Source organism: Mustela putorius, unplaced genomic scaffold (genome assembly GCF_011764305.1).
Source record: "Mustela putorius furo isolate JIRA1106 unplaced genomic scaffold, ASM1176430v1.1 tig00003845_pilon_pilon_pilon, whole genome shotgun sequence".
NCBI lineage: Eukaryota > Metazoa > Chordata > Mammalia > Carnivora > Mustelidae > Mustela > Mustela putorius.
This window is the reverse complement of record NW_025421998.1, coordinates 13,899,928-13,921,533: the sequence shown is the minus strand read 5'-3', so window position 1 is coordinate 13,921,533 and position 21,606 is coordinate 13,899,928. Positions and strand designations below refer to the sequence as shown.

Below are 21,606 nucleotides of genomic sequence, written 5' to 3'. Positions count from 1 at the left end.
GAGAGGGTGCCAGGCCTGGCCTGGCTAACTCAGAGCAGGCACGTCACCCAGGAGCCCCTGGAAGGACCTCGACAATCACCCTCCTCTCCTCCTATCACTGTCACAACCCAAGTGGCTCCAGGGGACTCCGGCGGAGACCAGCCCTGTCCCACCTCCCAAAGCAGCACCCCGGCCCCCAACTCCTTCCCAGGCACTCCCAGAGGCAATCAGAGCCTGCGGGTCCCCACGCACATCCCGCAGATGGCCAGCCAGGGGCCAGGCCAAGCTGGTGTGTCCAACCACCCTCCTGCTGCGGCCACCTCTGTTCCCACAGCCCAGTGTGTCCCTTCACGTTCCCCAGCACAGCTGGCTGGAGGGCATGGTGAATTTCCAGACACCAAGGCTTGTGGAACGTCTGTGCACATGTGACCATGTCTCCATATTGTTCCCCTGCCCTTATGCCCAGAGATCAAAGGACACTGGTCAACACCACATTCCAAACTTTTAAAACATTTAATTTAAAAAACCACACAGTCACAGGTTGGATGTGGGAGCTTGGTGTCGCACAGAGGTCTGTGAGAAAAGAGAAGCCTGGGTGGCCCCGTGCGTGCTGAGTGCTGACCTCTCTTTCCCCGTCAGCCCTGGGGGAGCCCAGGACCCCACCACGGAGGTGCTCCCAGGCCTGCTCGGGGGTGTGAGGGGAGAGGTCCTCCTCATCCTGGGTCCCTTTGGGCACACAGGGGCTATAGGGGCTCTGTGTCCTGTACCACCTGGAAGGGACCATCCCAGAGCCACAAACCACTCATGGATGGTGGCAGGAGAGCAGCAAGGCCACCATCTCCAGGCCTCGGGGTACAAGCAGCCTCCAGGGTGGAGCCGGTCCTCTTCCATTTCCCGGTCCCCAGCAGGCATGAAAACAGCCAGGCCTGGGTGACCGGCAGCCTCTGGCCCCCTGTGGAACCCCACTCTAGGTCTGGCCAGGTCAGCTGCCTCCCCAGGGGGTTGAGTTCCCAGGCAGGGGCGGAGGTGGGGGCCCGCAGCATCCAGAGCAGGCCCCGGCGAGGCTGAGTCCGGCTGAAGGCTCCAAGAGGAGGCAGTGTGGACATGCAGCCAAGTCTTGAGTGAGCAACTCCCTTCCGGGTCCTTGATTCCAGTCACGCAGGTGAGGGACTTTGTGGGATCTCCATGCCTGCTCACTGCAGCCCCAAACCCAGTCAGGGCCCAGGGCTGTCCCACCAACCGCCTCTGAGACAAGAGGCCTGCCAGGGCCCGGAAATCCCCCATGGGCCTTTCCCCATCTTTTGGGGAGGCAGTGGGGATGGGAGGCGTCCAGGGTCCTTACAAAGAGATACCTCCTTCCTGGGCGAGGGTGGGGGCATCCGTGGGGAGCACATCTCCTGGGGCCCAGGTCCAGCGAGCCACTGCTTCCTCCTTGCCTAATGGCCTCCGCTGTCACTGGCCCAGCATGCAGGCCTTTTTGCAGGCCACGGCGGAGATCAGCGCCGCGCCCCGACCGCTGCCCTCCTCCGACTCGATGAAGGTGATCTCGCAGAAGGGCGTCAGCCTGCGTACGCTGGCATGGAACCTCTCCTTGAAGCTGACAGGGGAAGCAGGGCTGCCGTTCCTCCCCCTGCTCGCGCAGACCCCCGCCCCTCTCCGCCCCCGCAGCAGTTTGGAGCAGTAAGCCCAGAGGGGCCCCCGGGGAAAACCCGGGGGTTCCGCTCGCCTTCCGCCCGAGGCGCACGAGGGGCTGCCCGACCCACCGCGGGGGCTCACCTGGGGTGCAGCTTGTACACCGAGCCGTCCACGCCCACGGTGATGCGCATCACGTCCTCGCTGCGGCTCTCGCGCATGCGGTTGATGACACCCGCCAGCCCCGCAGCGCACATGTGCGCGGCGCGCGTGGACACGCTCTCGCAGGCGCGGCGCACGATGTCGCAGTCGGTGGCCGAGGGCCGCAGCCCCAGCGTGCTCAGGATGTTGTAGATCTGCTTGCGGTCGCCAGAGTCACTGCGGGGCGGGGGGGGGGGGGCTGTCGCTGGAAGGTAGGGTCGCTCGGCCCCGGGCCACCCCTACTCCAACCTCGATGGAGGAGGTCTCCTCCCCTCCCCTCCGCCTGTCCACCTCACCCAGGCGAAGGCGGGGCTGGGACTCCGCACGGCAGCGGGTCCGATTCCGCCAAGGACCAGCAGTTACCAGTCACTGTGCCTCGCTCTAAGCCCAGGCCCTCCGCTCTACCCTGGGCGACCCTGGCGCGCCTTGGGGCTGGGGCGTGGACGAAGTGGGACGATCTCCACGGCGGTGGGGAGCCACGGAGGGGGCAAGTGGGCTGCTCCCTGGGCCCGGGTGCGTGCTCCCCTGCGGGCCACGCGCTGCCCGGACCCTCGCCCGGACCCCGCCCATGCCTCGGCCCCGCCCACGCCTCGGCGCCGCCCCTTGCCCCGAGTGCCCAGCGCACCTCTCCACCTGCGACACGAAGCGTGTCTCGAAGGCACCGCGCGTGCGCAGCTGTTCCGAGGCCTCCCCGCGGAAAAGCAGGTTTTCGTCCACGAGTTTGAGCAGCACGAGCCGCACCAGCTCGCCCATGTACTTGCCGCCAATGAGCTTCTCGTACCTGCACGGAGGGTGGCTGGGTCACCCCACGCGCGGCTACGAGGAGGCCAGGTAGGGCACTGCGACACCCCGCTTCCAGACCCGGTGCGCGCCTACTCTCATTTACGTCAAGTAAAACTCAAGGTTAGGAAGCGCTCCGGGGCCTCCGGACCGAACGTGCCCTACTGCAGGGCGTCCGTCCAGGCTGCGGCCCCGCGCCCAGCCCACGCCATTTCCCACGGCCCCACGGTGGGTGCTGTTCTCCTTGACCCGCATGGAGCGGGGAGCTCAGGCTCAGAGGGGCTGGTGCCTGCTGGGGTCCTGGGCTCCTGGAGTCCGCCTACGGGGCAGAAGCGCGCCCTACGTCTTCGTCTCTGCGCGCACGGAATCCCACCAGCCCAGCGAAGGAGCCAGAGCGCAGGAAGGCTTGAGCCTACAGGGCTCCTTAGGCTCGCTGGACGGAGGGAGCTTCCCGGGGCTGGTTCTCAAGCCGTTCAGATCAGCCCGCGGCGTTTCGAGGAGCGGTGACGGGGAACAGGTGTCTACTCCAGGGAGATCTGGGCTGAACGCTGTGAGCACTCACTGGGGGTGTCTGAGCCTTCCTCTGAAGTGGTCACCGGCTAGGCCACCTGACCCGTGATCCTGGCCCATCGACCCACAGACCCTCTTTCTGGGGACCAAACCTCCTTGTGTTTGTGTCGGGTTCACAGGGGCGCCTAGCGGGAGGGGGAGGCACCAGCTCTGGAGAAAGGATTGTCGTTTGCTTTTCCACAGAGCCCTTTAGAAACAAGCCCCTTATCTGCCTGCCTGAGCGGGTGGGAAGGGGAGCCCCGCGGTTGGTCCTTACAGCTGCTGGCCGGGGTTCAGGGAGTTCTCGTCCACCACACGGTCGTACTCCAGCAGGAACTCGTCCAGCTCCCCAGAGTCCCCGAAGGCGCCCCACTCAGTGTTGACGCACATGCGGCCCTCGTCCCCTTCCACGAGCTCCACATTCTGCATCTCCTCCATGTAGCAGGCGTTACAGCCTGTGCCTGTGGGGGCCGCAGGGGTGAGGGGCGGGGGAGCAGGGGGAGCAGGTGCAGTCCTGGGCGCCCACCTCTCCTGAGTCTCTCCACCTGCACCCCCGCAGAGCCCCCTATGGCCCTGGTTTCTCGGCTTCCCTGCTGCCACACCCACCACTGCCTGGCATGGCGAAGTGGGAAGGAGCCTTGGTTGCTGCATGACCTCCCCATTAATGAGCCCATCCCTCTGGGCTGTTATTACCCGGGTACTTGGGAGGACAGAGTGAAACAGGGCAAGGTGCTTTGCCAACTACAGGTGTGCATGGTTTTATCTCGGTTACGCAGCAGTCTTGTTTTTTGGCACTTCACATGCATGTGCTTGAGCTTCTGTTCTGGGCCCTGTTTTGGGGGCATTGTAATTTACAGAGTCCATTGCACAATGCAGGTCCAGGGATGCAGGGTCGTCCAGTTTTTTTGGTGTGTGTGTGTGTGTGAGAGAGAGAGAGAGAGAGAGAAAGTGACAGAGACAGAGAAAGCCCCAGAAATCCAGACTTTGATGGGCATTTGCCCATTTTGGGGATCTTGGTTGTTATCCTGTTTTTAAGCACTGAGCAGAGTGAGTGCAGGGCAGAGGTGAGATCAGGCCAGCTTCGGCCATTTCTGCTCCGGCGGGGCTATGCCTGAGGCAAGGGCTGCAGAGCCCAAACACCAAGACAGGGTGTCTCGGGGAGCTGCGGCCCTACAGCTGGGAAGCCCACTGGGAAGCGGGCTCTTGCCGCTCGCGTTTAGGCGGTGAATTTGGAGACGGCTTTCTGTCGGAAAGTCGAACATGGAACAAGGAGATGTGAGCAGTGAGAGGAGGACGGCATGAGGCCAGTGTGTGCCGCGGGAGACAGGTTTGTGAGAGCCGGCTCTCGGGGGCCCCGCAGGGCAAATGACTTCACCACTGACTTTCTAGGGAGCCGGAGCCCAGAGTCGGCAGCTGCATGTTCAGGAGATGACTGACCAGATGGGAGCCGTGCTCAGTTCCCACTCTGGACCCTCAAGAGCTCCTGGGAAGGGCTGAGGCCTGCCGGGGCCGGTGACACTCCCTTCCTGGCCTTCACTTCGGACGGGGACAGGAAGACCGTCTAGAAGGGGATGATGTCACCTATGCTTGTCCTCTTCTACGGGGACACATCAGTCCGGTTTGGTCAATTTATCAGCGAGGGGAATATAGTTAAATCTCAATGGGTCCTGCAGACCTGTAGCCAGTGTGTCCTCTGATGCCGAGACTTGTGAGTGTTCGATATACTAGCCACAGTCAGGACGCCCCCACCTCTCCCCAAGACCACCCCACATCCTGCCACCTGTGGGGTCCACGCCTGGCACTGGAGCCCTGCTCTGACCATTGCCCATGGCCCAGGACTTTTGGCCCTCACGCCTCAGGGCGACAGAGCCGGGCGTGAGTCCTTACCCACAATCATGCCGACCTCACACCGGCGGTCTTCGTAGTAGCAGGAGATCATGGTGGCCACTGTATCGTTGACCATCGCTACCACGTCCATTTCGAAGTCCTGCCAAGAGGCCCAGAGGCAATAGTGATCGGGCTGGGGTGTTGGCTCGGGCTGCTTCAGGCTCGTCCGGAGTGGGGAGGGTCGCCCAGGAGGCTGTCCCTGGCATCGTGGCCAGAGGGGAGGGAGGTTCTGAGGGCGGTCATGGGGTGCCTCACCCCTCTCCGTTTGATGGCGTCACGGAGGAGCCCCACGATGTTGTTCCCTTCTGCTCCAGAGGCCTTGAAGCCCTTGGTCCAATTGAGGAGGATGCCCTGAGAGGAGAGGAGGGGCAGGGTGAGGCACCCCGCTCAGCTGGACTGTGCTTTGAGAAGTGGCGGAGGCGACTCTGTCCGAATACGTCTCTTCCTGAGGGGCTGGCCTCCAGCCCACGTGAGCGGTTCCAGGGGAAAGCCCGGGGCATCACCCAGAGTGAGGACGAGGTCCGGACACTCGCCTGTATAAGGCTGGGGTCCCTCCCCTGCAGTACACCCAACAGGAAGATGGTAAGGCACAGTGGCATCGCCCCTTCCTGGAGGGTCTCCCTGGGCCCCTGGACGGCCTGCCCCTGCTGCCCTTTGTGCGCTGTGTGGCCCGGGCATGGAGAACCAAGGGGCCCTGCACAGGCTGTCTCTCTGAGAGGTCATGTGTATGTTGTGTGCATTCACAGTTGATGTGCATAGACGTGTGTGTGTAATTCACACATATGTGTGTAATTGATGTGTGTACATACATAAACGCTTGTGTGCGTGTGCTCATCGCACACACACACAGCCTTGGTGTGTGCACATGCGTATATAATGCACGCACATGTGTGCATGTGTCCTTACATGTAAACGTGACGGGTAGACATGTATATATGATTGACCTGTGTGTGCATTCAGGTGCGTGTGCGGCTGACTTCTGCATGTCCGTGTGCATGGATAATGTGCATGTGTGCATGTGTGTGTGTGTGTGTGTGTGTGTGTGTGTGTCTGGGGGCGGGGGGGATGGTGGCGGGTGGAGCCTTGGCCCAGCCCAGTCCTGCTGCCCACACTGGTGGCCCAGCGTCACACAGCTGTGCTGGCCTGCCAGCGCCCTCCTCCCGCTTGCTCGTCTGTGCCCGATCTGCGGCAGGGGACAATTCTGCTGGCCTCAGGGGCTCTTTGGTTCGGGCAAACAGAACCAGCCGGATCTCTGTTTCCCAAAGTCCCACAGCAGGCCAGTGACAGAGCCACGGGTTGAGCCCAAGGCTTTTCCTGACATGGGGTCGCATTTGAAGCCTCAGGGAGTTCCTGGGGCATCTTTCTCTGGGGAACGCGTCCACCCCCCACCCCGACCTGGCCCTACCTTGTCGATGTCTTCATGCCTCACAGGGAAGGAGAATGTGAAGCCCAAGGGCAGTTTCTTGTGCTTCATCTGATGCTTGTCCAGGAAGTCGGAGATACACTCGGAGATGTAGTCGAACAGCTGGAAGACAGGCCACGAGCGGGCCGTTGGCCACAGCACCCATGTGGGCCCCAGGAGAGCACAGCCTCCCCGCCTACCCTCGGCTCCCCTGGCCTGAGTGCTGCTGCCGCTGGGACAGTACCACTCTAGGACCGGCCTGGTCCCTAGCCCAGCTGTGTGCTGTCGGCCTATCCCTCCCGCTGGGCCCCGTGACGTCCAGCCACAGACTTAGGACAGAGGCACAGCTGTGGCCATCACTTCCCAGATTTCTGTCTCTACCACCCAGAGTGGCTTTCGCTGCCTCCAGGTGTCCTGGCTGCCCACACCTGGTCCTGCTGGGGACTGGCCCCTACCCTGCTTGTATGGGCCTGGCCCAGCCCCAGGTACTCCTCCACACCCTGCTGATCGTCCACACTCCCCACTTGGCCGCACCGTCCACACCAGCCCTGCTGCTTCATGGCCAGTCTGACTGCATGCAGGGGTGTGGTGAGGACCAGGCTGCCCCGGGACTCCTTCCTTGAAACCCTGGCCCCCAGGGGATGGGTTCTGCCTCTGCCCACCTCCCAGGGTTGTGGTACTTCTGTACCTCTGTACCCTCTCCTGAGCCCTCCCCACGGGCAGGGTAGCATTCCCGCCTGGGCAGACATTATGACTGCTGTCACCATGCTTGGTGTCCCTGCTGGTAGCAGGTTGCGGGGGACACACAGGGAGAAGGCAGTGTGCATGGGCTGCTTGGACCAGCACATTCTCTCTGCCGCCCTGTCACATGTCTGAGCCGTCTGGGAAACAGAGCAGGGAGGTGACCTGCTGGGGCCAGCTGCCTCCCTGGGCCCTCTGAGGCTGGTTGGCTGTCCTGCCCGTGGGTGCCCCTGGCCCTGGTAGATAGCAGGGCCCTCCCACCAGGACTGGTGAGCTCAGAGATCCTGTGCAGACTTGACCCCGGTCCCCCGGCCTGCAGCCCCTGGCTCTGGCCCAGCTGCTCACCATCTCCGCGGTGCCGGTCATAGCGTCCTCGGGGATGGAGTACATCTGGTGCTTGGTCGTCACGCTCCATTGCCCCTCCGCGCCCTCCCCCACCTTCACCAGCATCACCCTGAAGTTGGTGCCGCCCAGGTCCAGGGAGAGGAAGTCCCCGACTTCTGCAGCCACAGGGAGAAGGGCATCAGCCTTGGGGCTCTGGCCGGCAGGACCCCAAGTCCAGGGAGAGAAGAAGAGAAGGGAGTGGGGGCATCAGAGGTCCGAGCCATAAGCAAAGCCCCGGGGGCCCTCCCTGCCCGCCGCTGGCCAACCTGAGCCCTCCGGGGTGGAGCGCACATAGGTGGGCAGCATCTTCACGCTGGCCTCCTCGTGGGTCTGCAGCCGCAGGCCCCGCGCCATCTCCGTCTGCATCCGCCGCATCACCTTCTTCAGGTCCGCCTCCTGCAGCTGGAAGTCTGCCAGGATCTGCTCGGCCTGTGCGGGGCGGTGGAGCAGCCGCGTGGGGCCGGGGCCTGGATGCCCTGACTCACAGGGCCCCACACACACCGGGGGCTCCTTTGCGCCCTGGCCCTGGGTCCGAGATGACCGCTCTGTTCGAATTCCCCATAAACCAGCCAAAAACCTAGAACAGCAGAGCTCCAAGGGCAGCCCCAAAACACGTGTGGCCTGAGGCATGCTGGACGGGGAGGGGCAGCAGCAGATGCGGCCACCCCTCCCTGTAGCTCAGATGCCCACTGTAGGGTCCCTGCCATGCTGACCAGGAGAGTGGGTGAGACGGGGTGGGAAGAGCCTGTCTGGAGGTCAGGGGGTGGCTGGCCTGTCACAGAGATTGGGTCATTCTCCCGCCAGAATTAATGCCGAGGGAGTGCGTGGGCCATTGTGTACAAATGGACCCTGTTTGAGAAAGGCAGCCCCTCCCCAGCCCAGGGTACAGCCCACAACCTGGTCAAGCCAAGCACAGCTATCCTGTGCCTTTTTGCTGGTGATCTGGTTTCGTGCCGGGCACGTGGCCCAGTTCTGGCCAATGATAGGGAAAGAGAACTCTGATTTTAGCAGGACCTTCTCTTCCCTAGAAAGTCAGTGCCCCTGTAACTATGAACACAGCAGAGTAAGAGTGCAATGGGTGTGATGGCTGGCACCGCAGTAGCTGTCCTGTGACAATGAGGAGTCAGGGCTGTCGGTGGGAGGGATGACGGAGAGGGGCAGAGCAGCCTGGCCCTGACGCACTGGCCAGCTCTGGGCCCTCCCACCTCCACATGCTGGTTGTGGGAGCAAACGTGAATCAGTGGAAGCCGGAGTTAAGCCAGGTTTCAAGCCACTTCCCTGTAGCCGACAGCATTCCTAAGATACAGGTCCTTCCTTAGGGACCATGTCCCTGCACTTAAAGTTTAAACCTAAGGAAGGTCACAAAGGGATGGGGCTGACCATCACAGACAGAACACACAGAACCAGATGCCAGTGTTTGCCAAGCCAGTCTGCAGCTCTGGGCCCCAGTGGGGGCATAGCCCTGGGACGGCCTCCTCCTTGGTGGAGCAATCCAGGCCATTCTCAGGGGCCCATGGCCACAGGCTGGCCCCCTCTGTCTTATCTTTCACAAGCTTTCAAATGTAAAATTTACCAGCAAGGAGTAGAGACATTAACAGTCGCAGAATTCTGCTAATGTGCCACGCCCTGCGCACGCTGGCCATCTCGGTTCACTGGGAAGAGATGGCCTCATCGGCTGCGAGAAGAGCCCAGGCTTGCAGAAGTCTCCTGGGAGCTGTGCCTCATAGCCTGCATCCAGCTGAGCACAGGGGATTTGCTGCCTGAGGGCCCCGAGAGGCTGCTGGGCATCTCGACGGGGACAAAACTGTCCAGAGGGATGGGATGTAAGATAGCACAGACTGTCACCAAGAGCCATGCAGACAGCATGACAGTCCAACCTCATGCCTCGCCCAGTTGCTGTGGCTGCCCTCTTGGTGGCCGTGACCCGAGACTCATGAGGGGCTCTGGGCCAAAGGCTTCGCCCTCTGTGTCCAGGCCCACCGTGGGTCCTTGCCGCTGTCAGTGGGTGAAAACCCCTTCTGCCGGCTCCCGGGCCACAGAGACCCTTCTGTGGAACCCCAGAAATCACAGGAAGTCAAACCACCAGGTGAAAGGGCAATATTTAATTTCCTAAACCTAGCTGTTTCTCTACAAGGACTCGTTCTACAGGAAGGGTCCCGGAAGCATGTAAGGGCTCGCAGTGCTGGGACTCAGGAAGACCCTACATCTGCCTGGGGACGTGCCACTCCTGCCGGGACACCACAGGAGTGGAAGGACTGGAAGGGTGAGATGATTCCATCCTGCCCGTATAGCTGCATCTGGCTGTGGGTCCCACTTGTTCTGTACAATGTTCTCAAAAGCTCGAGTTTGCTGCCGACATTGAAATAGAGACACCGTACAGAGAAATCCGTTTTTGGCAGTGTTTCTGCAAAAGCACTTCTGCATTCTCCCTGGGGCTGTAGGCAGGCCACCCACCTGGGCAGGGTGTGGCGGGGAGCCTGTCCCTGGCCATGGGGGGCTGTGCAGGGGACACCAGGTCTGGGAGGTTCCTCTAGTGGCCCAGGCTGACACTGGCCTCCTGCACCCTTGCCTCCCGTGGTGAGGAGCGCCATCCGGGCTGGGGACAAGCCCCCTCCTCTTGTGCATTAGGGCCTCCTATGCAGCTTGTCAGCGTGCAACCCTGTGAGGACGGGGCTCTGACCTGTGCAGCCCCCTCAGCCCCAGGGCCATGTGTCTGGGGGACATGGGTGGGGTTCAAGTCATGGGGTAGGAGTCTGCCTCACAGAGTCCTTGGAACATCCCCAGGAGCAGGCCCCGAGTGCCAGGCACTGCTCGGGGCACCCCCAGTTTTCCCTTACCATGAGTAATCATCCTGGGCCTCAGGTGCCGTTGGAGCCCCCTTTCTTACGGTGAGGGAGCTGGGCACTCTGGTCTGCCTTCTCTAGCCCACAGTGCCACGAGGCTCAGACCTGGGTTTGCACCTGAGCACCAGCTCTGACCCCACCTCCCCACCCCACCGGGCTGCCTCCTGCCCCGTTTCAGGGCCTGAGGCCAGCCACGTAAGTCTCTTGGGAGTGTCGTGCTGCTGTCAGTCGAACTGGCCTAAAGGACCTGCCTGGGTGACCTGGGAGGGCAGGGTGCTGCCCAAGGAGCCCTGAGAAGCTCCCTGTCCCCCTCCCCCCAGCCAGGCCTTGGGGGAACAAACAAAGCTCAGAGCCTATCCCCCTTCTTCCCACAACCACTCCCCACCCCCACTTGCCAGGAGGTCACGGGACACACCGTTGGGGCTCATGGCTACACCTAAAGATGGGAGGTCTCTTGCCTGATTGTCTCCCCCAGGTTCCAGGCAGGCTGCCCAGTGCTCCCTGACATAGGGGCTCCTCCACCTGCTTCTCCTGGACCGGGCATCCTTTACCCCAGGAACATGTGGGCAAGAGCCCCAGGGTCACCGACTGTGTGTCCACAGCCACCCGGGTTCCCAGAAGCCTCAGAGTCAGGCTGCTGCTGGACCCACTTAAGGCTCACACTGGCCCCGCTGGGACGGGCACTGGAACCCACAGGTCCTCCCAGCGTTTGCACAGGGACCTCATCCCCTGGTCCTCGGGGGCCCACGGCTCCATATAGAACCGGCCGCCCAGGACTGTGCCGGGGTAGAAAGCACCTTTAGTCCTTCCCCTCACTGTCCTCATCTGTTACGAAGGGGTACCCCTAAGTATCCTGCCTTCTTCTGAGTCCCGGGGAGGACGTCCCAAAGCAATGAATGCTGTATTCAGGGAGCAGGCATGCTCCCGATGCCGTCCCCATCATCCCCATCCAAATAGCCTGACCCCTCCCATTGCTTCCAGCCTGGATACCGGACAACCGTGTCCAGGTCCGGGGCTGTAAGGACTGTGTACACACGGATGCCTGGGCCCCCAGAGAGGTTCCACTCGCTGAGGTGGGGTGGGTGGGGCGGGCAAACCGGGAGCCTGGTCTCAGCGCATCTAGACGAACGTTAGCCGAGGGGAGATGGGTACCAAGGGGCAGAGGGCCGTGTGAGGCCCAAACTCGGGATAGTCTGGCCTTGGGAGCCCCACAAGCGAGTTCCCTAGAAGGCGCCACCCCTGCAGACCGCTTCTGGAGAGTCTGTACTGTGGGTGTCAGGAGGGGGCTGTGGGGAGGGGGTCAGGGACCGGCACCGCTGCCCCTTAGCCTGGATGCCACCTTCCAGGGCTCCGGCGCCAAACCGAGCACCCCGTGTGCCCAGGAGGAAGCACAGTGCCCCGCCCTGGGAGGGTCCTTACCAGACTCGAGGCTGTCTGGGCATCCGTCGCTATCTCTCTGAGGGGCCACGAGGTAGGTTTTGGGGGAGGTGGGGACACCCTGTCTGCTGAGGTGCTCGGCTAGGCTGCAGCCTGGAGTCTGAGGCCCCCTGTGCAAGTGAGGGCCCCCTCGTCGCACGACTGCCCTCTGCAGGCTGCCCCAGGGCTTCTGCACGGAGCACTTGGCCCTCAGCCGCTGAAATACTGGGCTCCCTGCCACCGGATCAGGTGGGGCTGAAGGGCAAAGGGGACCTGCGCGGGGTCAGGGCTGACCAGTGTAGCGGGGCCAAGGCCGGGGGTGATGCCCATGCCCTCTGCACCCGGTCTTCGGATTAGTGCCTTCGGACCGGTGCCCGAGATTCTGGGGAGGGGACAGAACGAGTCTACCTGTCCAGTCCTCGGAGGTGCCGGGGCAGGAAAGCGCAGTAGAGCGCAGCGCACCGGGAGCGCCTGGGGAGGGGCCCTGCCTGCAGGCTGCACAAGTGGCAAGGGAATCCCCAGCAAATCTGGGGGAGGCTGGAAAAGACCTAGGCTGCAAAGGGCCCTCCTCCCCTCCTCTGCCCCCACCCTCCCGTCTCCCCTGGGTGTGTCCCTTGGGGCGATGAGGCCTCAGGATTAATGGTGGGGAGCACTTAATACCTCATTTGGGCCAGTGAGAGCTGAGCAAGGGACTGGGGAGGGGCAGGGAAGAAAAGAAGGGGTTTTTGAAACTGAGGGATGTGGGACGCTGCCCTGATGGCTGTGCCCCAGCCCAGGGCCACCCCCAGGTGAAAAATGCTTGTTCTTCTCAGGGCTTCTAAACTAAATCATCAAAACCTGCCTCTAAATGTCCGGAGGTCATTCTTGGGCTTTGGGCAGTAGAGGTCCAGAGAAGCGCTCGCTCTGGATGCTAGACTGCACGCAGCGTCCCCCCGCCCCTGGCCCAGCCCCCGCGGGAGTGAACTTGTCACGGGGACATGCTGGCACCTGCAAGGCCCTGCTAAAATTAGCAGGAGCTCGCGAGGGGTTTGGGTACAGACAGTGGACTGACAGAATGCCAGACTCTCCCGCCAATGGCCAGTGTAGTCACCCCAGAGAAAGCCCTTGACACGATCGATCCCCTCCTAAAATAGACCAAAAGCACCTTCACCAGACCCACTGTGACAGGTCACTGACCCACCAGCATCTGGCTCTGAGCCACCGTTTTTCCGAAGTGTGCCATGATGGGTCTTGTCCTGGGTTTGGATTGGGGGTAGGGTGGTGGGGATCCTTCTGGACCAACCAGTCTAAGAAGCAGCTGCCCTTCTCCTGGAGCAAGCACATAGCACCTGAGAAGAGGCTCAGAAACCTCCAGCTCTCTCCTCTGGGAGGCTGGAGAGGACAAGGGCTGGGGCACACAGGCCCCCTTTCTCATTGGTTGGACTCCTGCTGCCCTCCCTAGCTTGCACTGTGACCAGCAAGCATCCTTCCCCAGAGCCCTTTCCCCAGGCCCTAGGATGTTTTCCCTGGGATGTTTCGGTAAATAGTGAGCTCCCCATCTGACGGGGGGAGAGAGCAGGATCCCAGGGACCTCGCTCTGTGTCCTGCTGGTCTTCTCAGCCCTTGGCTGCTCATGAAACTAGGTCAGCAAGCACAATTTCCTTTTCTTTTTCATTTACCTCTAGGAAATAATCTGGCAAGTTCAGTGGTGGAGATTCCGGGAAGAAAAAATGGTACATAAGCCTTACGTCCAACTGCTGGGACTCAGTTCGATAAATTATGCTACAGTTATGAGTCATTAAAAGCAATAAGATCGATCCCCTGGCAGAGAAAGTTGTCCCTGACATACTGTCAGAGAGAATGTGGTGGCCGCCCTCCATCAGGGCCTCCAGTGAGCCCCACCGCTGGTACTTGCCCCCCGTGTGGTCCCCAGATGCTGAGGAGGCCTGTGTGACTCACGGAATCCTGCAGGAATGACGGAGTGTGATTTTTGAGGCTAGATGGTTTCCACCTTGCTCTCTCTGGGATTCTTCAGACAGAGGGAAGATGGCGTGAAGAAAGTCAGGTCCTATGGGGAGGTCGACTGAGAAGAACTGAGGCCTCCGGCCAGTGGTTCAGCTTCAGCTTTCCAGGCAGGTGAGGGAGCCACCATGAGAGCAGCCCCACCTGCCCCAGCTGCGCCTTCAGATGACAGAGCCCCTAGGCTGCCCCCTCGTGAGACCCTGAGCCAGAACCCCCAAGCTGAACCACACCTGGACTCCTGATCTACGGAAAATAAGAGCATAAAAGCTGTTGTCTCGAGCCAAGAAGTTCCGAGGTGGTGTCTGAACGGCGGGGAAATGGTTCAGAAATAGACACGATCCATTTCTGTCATATAGACATGTGCCTCATCTAGTACACGCGGGAGGAAATAGGGCAAAATGGTAATTATCCTGATGGTGGAAAGAAAAGTGCTTTTATTTTCCTTTTTGCTTATCTGTATTTCCTGTTTTTCTGCAATGAATGTGTAACAGAGAAATATATATTTTTAAAAATCTATTTATCTTGGGAGGGGGGAGCACACGAGCAGGGGGAGGGACAGAGGGAGAAGGAGAAAGATTCCCAAGCAGACTTCACGCTGAGCACGGAGCCTCAGACGGGGCTCGATCTTACAACCCTGAGATCATGAACTGAGCCAAAACCCAGGCTCGGACGCTCAACCGACAGAGCCACTCCAGTGTCCTGAGAAATAAGTAAAGTTAACAAAGCAGAAACATTACGCCTCATCGGCCATTTCTGCCCAGAAGCTCTGAGGCCCAGACTCTGAAGGATGGAGGTTCACAGTTAAGCTGGAAATTATCAGACCTCGTATTCCAGTAGGATAGAAAAGGGCCTGAGAGCCCAGCATGCCAGCCCCACCCCTTCCAGGCCTGGGGGCCTCAGTGCCAGCTGGGCCCCGTGCGGCACTCCCCGACACTGATGCAATGGAGCCGAGAGGTCAGCAACGTGTTGCAAGAGTTTGCTCACTGCACGGTAGACTGGTGTGCCCTGTGGGAGGTGGGCCAGGGACCTGGGGGTAGGACAGTGTCAGGCAGTGTGGCCAGCATGTGAGGCACAGAGGCGAGGAGGACATCAGCCTAGAGATGGCAGAGCATAGGGGGTCATGATGATGGGCACCCAGCAGCCTCCACACACGGCCTTTCCAGCCTGCCGCTTGATGTGGATCACAGCTGACCTGGGAGCTTAGGGTTGTTGTTGGCTATGGGGAAACAGAGGCCCGCTGCAGTGAAGGGCTTCAGGGATCCCACAGCTGTGCGTGATGTGGCTGGGGTTCATTCCCGGGTTGGCCTGACTTCGGGTGTGCTCGTAGATCCATCTTTTGCAATAGACGGGGGGCTCCTACAGGGCCAAGCACACACAGGGGTCAAGAAAGAGCCTCTGGAGCTACTTCCAGGCTAGGAGTGTTCAGAGACCCCAGTTTCAGGGGAGAGGGAGAGGGGAAAGGGGGGTCATGGCCACCAAGGTCTGCATTGCCCAGTGTGGCGCTGGAGGCCTGGGGCCAGTTGTCAGGGCTGAAGCCCCAAGACCAGAGCCAAGGGAGGGCCAGGGGTAGAGTAAGAGTGAGGGAAGAGGGAGCACCCCGCATCTTGGCTGGGGAGGGGGAGGCAGAGTGAAGGGATTATCCAGGATCCCATGTGGAGGAGACGAGATACCGCTAGGGTAGGACAAGAGCATGAGGTCGCCAGCCCAGAGTCTGAAGACAGACTGCCGTTCGCTGCCTGCAGGGCTTGGACAAGTCCTAATTTTCCGCACTTCAGTTTCCCTGTCAGTAAAGTGGAGGTAACAGTGTGCCTCCGTCGCGGGGCTATTGCGAGGATCTGGCAGAAAGCGCAGATAAGATCTTGGCAATCCAAGTTGTTCGATAACTCATAGCTATTTTTGCTACTGGAGGATGTTTCAGTGCCTGGGTCAGAGTTTAGCGCATGGGCCCTCCAGCTCATGGGATCTATGGCAGGTTAAGGCCAGATGCCCAGCCTGTGCCTGCTGGTCCTTTCTGGAGGCTCCAACGACACAGGCAGTTGGCCCCGTCTCTTCGACGCCAGCCTTGCCCTAAAGCAGCGTGGCTTATTGTCTGAAAAGAGAATGATGCAGGCGATGTCCCAGAAAACAGTGAAGCAGGACACCCCACGGTTAGTTCCTCCAGCAAAACAGCTATTACTTAGAAAAAAGGATCAGACTAAAGGATTTGGGAACTGAGGAGCCCGATGAGACAGTCAGAGCAAGCAGGGGGAAGTGCTTGAGGAAAGGAGTGGGGACTGATGGCCTGTGAGTGAGCAGTGTGCACAAACCTGTTCCCACACCTACTCCCTGTCTTGGCCCTGGGGACAGCACCCACGTCCAGACAGCAGCTGGCTGGAGGGAGGCAGGGCTTTTTGGTGTTCTGGGCTCCTGAGGGCTTGGGGCATAGCTTCCTTTATTTCAGCCTGAGATACACAATGCCAGTTGAATGTTCTCTCTCTCTCTCTCGTATCTTTTTTTTTTTTTAATATAGATATTTAAGAAATTCTCTGTTAGGTCAGAGGCTGACTACAGAAACATCAGAAAAGAAACTTCTTCAGGGACCATAGGTGAGAAATACACAGTTTGGGAGCACCTGGGTAGCTCAGTCGTTAAGCATCTGCCTGCAGCTCAGGTCATGATCCCAGGGTCCTGGGATCAGACTCCCTACTCAGTGAAGAGAGTCTGCTTCTCCCTCTCCCACTCCTCCTATTTGTGTTCACTCTCTTGCTTTCTCTCTCTCTGTCAAATAAGTAAAATCTTTAAAAAAAAAAAAAAAGTACTTTGAAAAACATTTTTAAAAATTAAAAAAAAAGAAATACAGGAAATATAGACCTTTAGAAAATTTCTTGGGAAAGTCACCATACAAATGGACAACTGCAGCCCTCAGCAAGCAAGAAAACCAACCCTTATGCGGGGTGGGGAGAGCCCAACTTCTGGAGTTGCTATGCCTCAGATGTCAAGTTCTCAACAACAACCCCAAACTACAAAGCACACAAAGAAAGAGGAAAATATGGCTCGTCCATAGGAGGTAAAAGAATTTAATAGGAATTTTCCCTGAGGAAGCCCAAGCATTGGAACTACTAATCAACAACATTAAATTAAACATGTTTAATGAGCTAAAGGAAACCACAAATTCAGATCTAAAAAGAGGAGAATGATGTATGAACAGACAGAGAATGACAGCAAAAAGTGGATATTATATGAAGGTACCACACAGAAATTCTGGAACAGAAAAGTACCATAGCTGAAATGGAATTGGAAAAAAAAAAAAAAATGCTAGGGGAAGGTCAACCGCAGATTTGAGCAGGTGGAAGAAAGAGTCAATGAACATGAAGGTTAGGCCACTGCACTTCCCAGGCTGCCTGGCAGAAAGGCAAAAGGCCTGCGGGATGCCACCAAGCAGAGCACCATGAGTATTGTGGGAGTCCCAGCAGGCGCTGAGAGATGTAAAGGGGCAGAAGAAGTATTTGAAAAAATAATGGGGAAACAACATCCCAAGCTTGATGAAGTACATTAATGTACACATTCAAGAAGCTCATACTCTAAAATTCTCAGAGGAAAACGTAAGTGTAAATCTTCATGGTCTTGAGTTTGACAATGATTTTTCTTAAACATGATACCCAAACCAAAAAGAGATAAACAGGACTTCATCTAGTTTTTTAATCCAGAATTAAAAACTTGTACAAGATGGGTGAGAAGACCCCCACAGGGTCTTCCTGGTGGGAGAAAACTTGTGCAGATCTTGCGTCAGACCAGGGTCTGATGTGCAGGGTTTAATAGGAACTCTCACAACTCAACGACAAACGTCCCAATTTAAAAATGGGCAAAGGATTTGAGCAGAATTTCTTTCTTTCTCTCTCTCTCTCTCCTTTTTTAAGATTTTGTTTATTTATTTGAGAGAGGATGAGCAGAGGGAGGGAGAGGGAGGTGCAGACTCCCCACCGAGCAGGGAACCCAATGTGGGGCTCGATCCCAAGACCCCGAGATCGTGACCTGAGCCGAGGGCAGACACCCAGCTGACTGAGCCACCAAGGTGCCCCTGGAGGAAAATTTCTGCAAAGAAGACAGACAAGTGGAAAGGAAGCACATGAAGAAATGCTGAACACCCCTAGTCACTCAGGAAATGAAGACCAAAGCACAGGGAACTACCACTTCGACCCTTTGAGGGTGGCTAGGTTAAAAATGAAAGGAAGTGTTGGTCAGATTGTGGGGACAGGGAAACCCACAGATGTTGCTGGTGGGAACGCAGGCTGATCCAGCCGCCGTGGAAATCATCAGCACATCAGGGGCAGCATGACTGTGGCACCCAGAGACTGCTCACCTACGTATATTCCCCAAGGAGCCCAAACCAGGGACTCGACAGATGCCGGCATGCCCGCATACCAGAGCTCGACGTCTACAATGGCCACAGGAGGAAGCGAACTCACTCTCTGTGAGCAGGTGAGTGCGTAGACAAAGTGAGACACTCTTCCGCCCTGAAGAGCCATGAAATCCCAACATGCGAGATGTGGGCCACAGCATGGCACGGAGTGACCTAAGCCCGATGCAGGGACGGCTGTTCTAGGATTCTGCTTAGACAAAACGTCATGACAGACAAATTCATGGTGACCGTACACAGAACAGTGGCTCCCAGGAGAGTGCGAGGGGAGGGATGGGGAGTCACTGAGCTTCTGCCTGGGACAATGAGAAGGTTTTTGGGAAAAACGGTGATAGTTGCACAATATCGTGGCGGTCATTCACGCCACTGCCTTGCACACGTAAAATGTGGTTACAGTGGTGGATTTTATGTTTTACGTATTTCACCACAATGACAGAAAGAGAGAATGACTAACAATCTGGTCTGTTTCTACTGTAAGAGCGTGTCTCTGACTCCCCCAGATGGGACCACCACGGAAGCCCAGACAGCGTTCTGTGGCCTGACTACGCCTTTGTTGTCTCGAGCCACAGAATAACCCTTGGGCCCTTACACTTTATCAGAAAGAAGAGATTTTCCTTTGTGGAGGGTGGAGGTTGGAGAAGGATGTCCCAAGGTGGGGCGGTGGCCTGGGTTGCCGAGTTTCCCCGCAGGGAAGACCCAGAGTCCTGTGGAGGCACGTGTCCCCACAGGGCATGACCTTCCCTGTTCTTCATCGTTCCTTCCCCCCAGGGGAGATGTTCGCTATGGGCAGCCCAGGCGGCTTCCCCCACGAGTGAGGAGGGACAGACAAAGATGCCTGCTCCTGCAGCTGGTGCAGGAACTGCGCGGAACCTGGGGTCATTGCCTCTGGGGAGGAGTTAGGGTGCATTCTGCGTGTAAGGAAGGAAGATGTGAATGGACCCGCGGTGGCTGGAGGAGTGGACAGTGGCAGACACGGCCAGTCGTGGGCCCAGGTCGCCCGGGGTTACAAAGCCAGGCGTGTGGCTGGCCTGCAGTTCTTGTAGGGAGAAACATTTGGAAACGTGAGCAGAAACAGTGCACCCCTGCTGGGTCCAGGCTTCTCAGAAGAGAACGGCTCTTCTGGCTTGTCCCCTGTCTTTCTGGGCTGCACAAAGACAAGGAGGAGAGGCGAGACCCCACCAGCTCGCTGACACCTTCTCTTGGCTGTCACGGGAGCGAGACCCGGTTCCTGTTTCAGCGCATTGGTTACAGCAATGAAGCATGCCCTAATTAGGCCCCGGAAGGATGGTGCCAATGACCAAAAATGGAGATCGGAAAGGGACTTGAAACCCTGTGTATTTAACCCTACCAGGTACCTGATCTGTGCTCGGTCCCCGGTCACGGGAGGGACTCGTGGTTAGTTCTCTGGGACTTCGATCTGGCAGGAGACACCGGTGAGCAAGCAGCACAAGCTCATGTGGGCCGAGGAGGGTGTCTGGGGCCGTGCATGACACTGATGGGGCTCCGGGCTCCCGGCACGGGGCTTCCCGAGGCTCGTTCCTACAGCGCAGTGTGTGAGGGAGAAGGAGCGGGTAGAAAGGGACATTCCCCACAGAGGGGCCAGCAGTGTCAAAGGCAATCGGAGAAACACATATTTCAAGCGACTTGAGCTAACTCACAGGCAGCAGGTGGGGCTGCTGTAAATAGCCTTTGGGCGAAACCGGCAATCTGGGTGGGGTTAGTGACCCTTTATAAATGAGTAACCGGGAGCCAGTGCGCTGGGGACTGAGCGTCTGGCTGCCAGCCAGAGCGGGGCTCAGAGGAGCTTGTCCTACCCTCACGTGCACAGACAGAGAAAATAAGGACAGAATCAGCAAGCTGAACTTGCTCCTCAGGGTGCTGAACGCCTACACATTCAGAGAACCAAGTAAGCCTAACGAAAATCAGAATTAAAGCACCAGTAATGGTAAGAGAAGAAACGCAGGATACAGAAAACGTACAAAGAAAGCCTGCGACGAACGAGACAGACAAGCCCCAAACCCAATTCTTGGGAAAGCACAGTAAAGCCGCAAACACTTGCTGACCTGATCAAGGGTAAAGGGCACCAACAGACAACTTCAGTGACAAGAACGGGAGTTGGAAGAGTTTTACGATTACACAGAAGACTCGCTTCAATACACCTGTACAATCTGGAGAAAACAGAGGATTTTTAAAAGAATATGAATGACCAGAACTGACTCAGGAAGACCTAGAAAAGCCTGACCAGGCGGATTAGAAGAAGAAGAAACGTAACTGATGTCAAAACCTTCCCCTAATGAAACACCAGATCCAGCCAGTTTTAAAAAACTACAGATGCGGAAATGTCTGATTCAAGGTCTGGCCCATGACAGGTTGGGTGTTTTTGTTTTTGTTTTTGTTTTCATTTGGGAGGAAAAGAGGCACAAGCCAGTGGAGGGAGCAGCGGGCAGAGGGGGAAGCAGACCCCTCGCCAAGCATGGAGCCTGACTCGGAACTCGATCCCAGGACCGACCCTGAGATCATGACCTGAGCTGAAGGCAGTGGCTCAACCCACTGAGCCACCCAGGCATCCCCCATGACAAGTCTTAATAGATGCTTATTTAATGAGCTGACAAGTAGATAAAACCTGTCGGGCAGGGGCTGTGTGCAAGGGATCTGGTGCTGGGACCCAGCTGAGTGTTCACCAGTCTCTGGTGACAGCACAGTGACCAGAGGCAAGGAGGCTACAAGGCAGAGCCCAGGAGGGATAGGGCTGTGGGGACAGTCATGACGGTCATGCATGCATGGCATGAGCGGCACAGACACCAGCCCCAGAGAGGTCCACCATCCCTCCTGCAGTCGGCAAACATGAGGTTCTGTCACCCAAACCTCCTCCTACTCACTGTGCCGTCCTCCCTCTGGAGGAATGGGGACAGGATGGGCCAGCTGGGGCAGCAGCTTAGGAAGGCCTCCATGATGGCTGAGGGGTTCTTGCCAGCATGTAGGCGGTGGGAGCAAAAGGCTGTGAACCCCATTCGTAAGAAAGTGCTTCCAAGATCCTAATAGGACCCTGGTAGAGTTACTCTCACCTTGTGGCAAAACGGTGTCTAATTAAATGGTTTGTACCCACAATATATATAAAGATCTCTGGAAATTCAACAAGAACCCAACACCTAATTTTGAAAACCTCACTGAAGAATACTCAATAAGAGCATAAAAATATACACATGATTAGTCAGTCAGTGCAATGAAAATTCAAACCATAGGGTATGCCCCTGCACAGAGGCCAGAATGGATGAAATTTAAAAGACAGACAAAACCACGAGTTGAAGAGGATACGCAGCTACGGGGGCCCTCAGACATCACTGGTGGGAATACAAAGGGCGCACGGCTCGCTCTGGAAAGCAACTTGGCAGTTT

The 21,606-nt window shown here is 58.0% G+C and overlaps 1 protein-coding gene across 1 annotated transcript; it reads right to left on the bottom strand.

The window, feature by feature from the left end:
- Positions 1-955: 955 nt before the first annotated feature.
- On the bottom strand, positions 956-21,222 carry GCK (glucokinase). The gene is made up of 13 exons (XM_045089512.1): positions 21,091-21,222; positions 15,081-15,171; positions 15,008-15,031; positions 14,254-14,286; positions 7,822-7,986; positions 7,517-7,671; positions 6,434-6,553; positions 5,284-5,379; positions 5,029-5,128; positions 3,419-3,602; positions 2,438-2,593; positions 1,756-1,989; positions 956-1,576 (listed from the first exon to the last, which is right to left on the bottom strand). Exons 1-13 carry the CDS (start codon positions 21,220-21,222, stop codon positions 1,432-1,434), a joined length of 1,635 nt encoding a protein of 544 aa, XP_044945447.1. The 3' UTR covers positions 956-1,431.
- Positions 21,223-21,606: the final 384 nt, after the last annotated feature.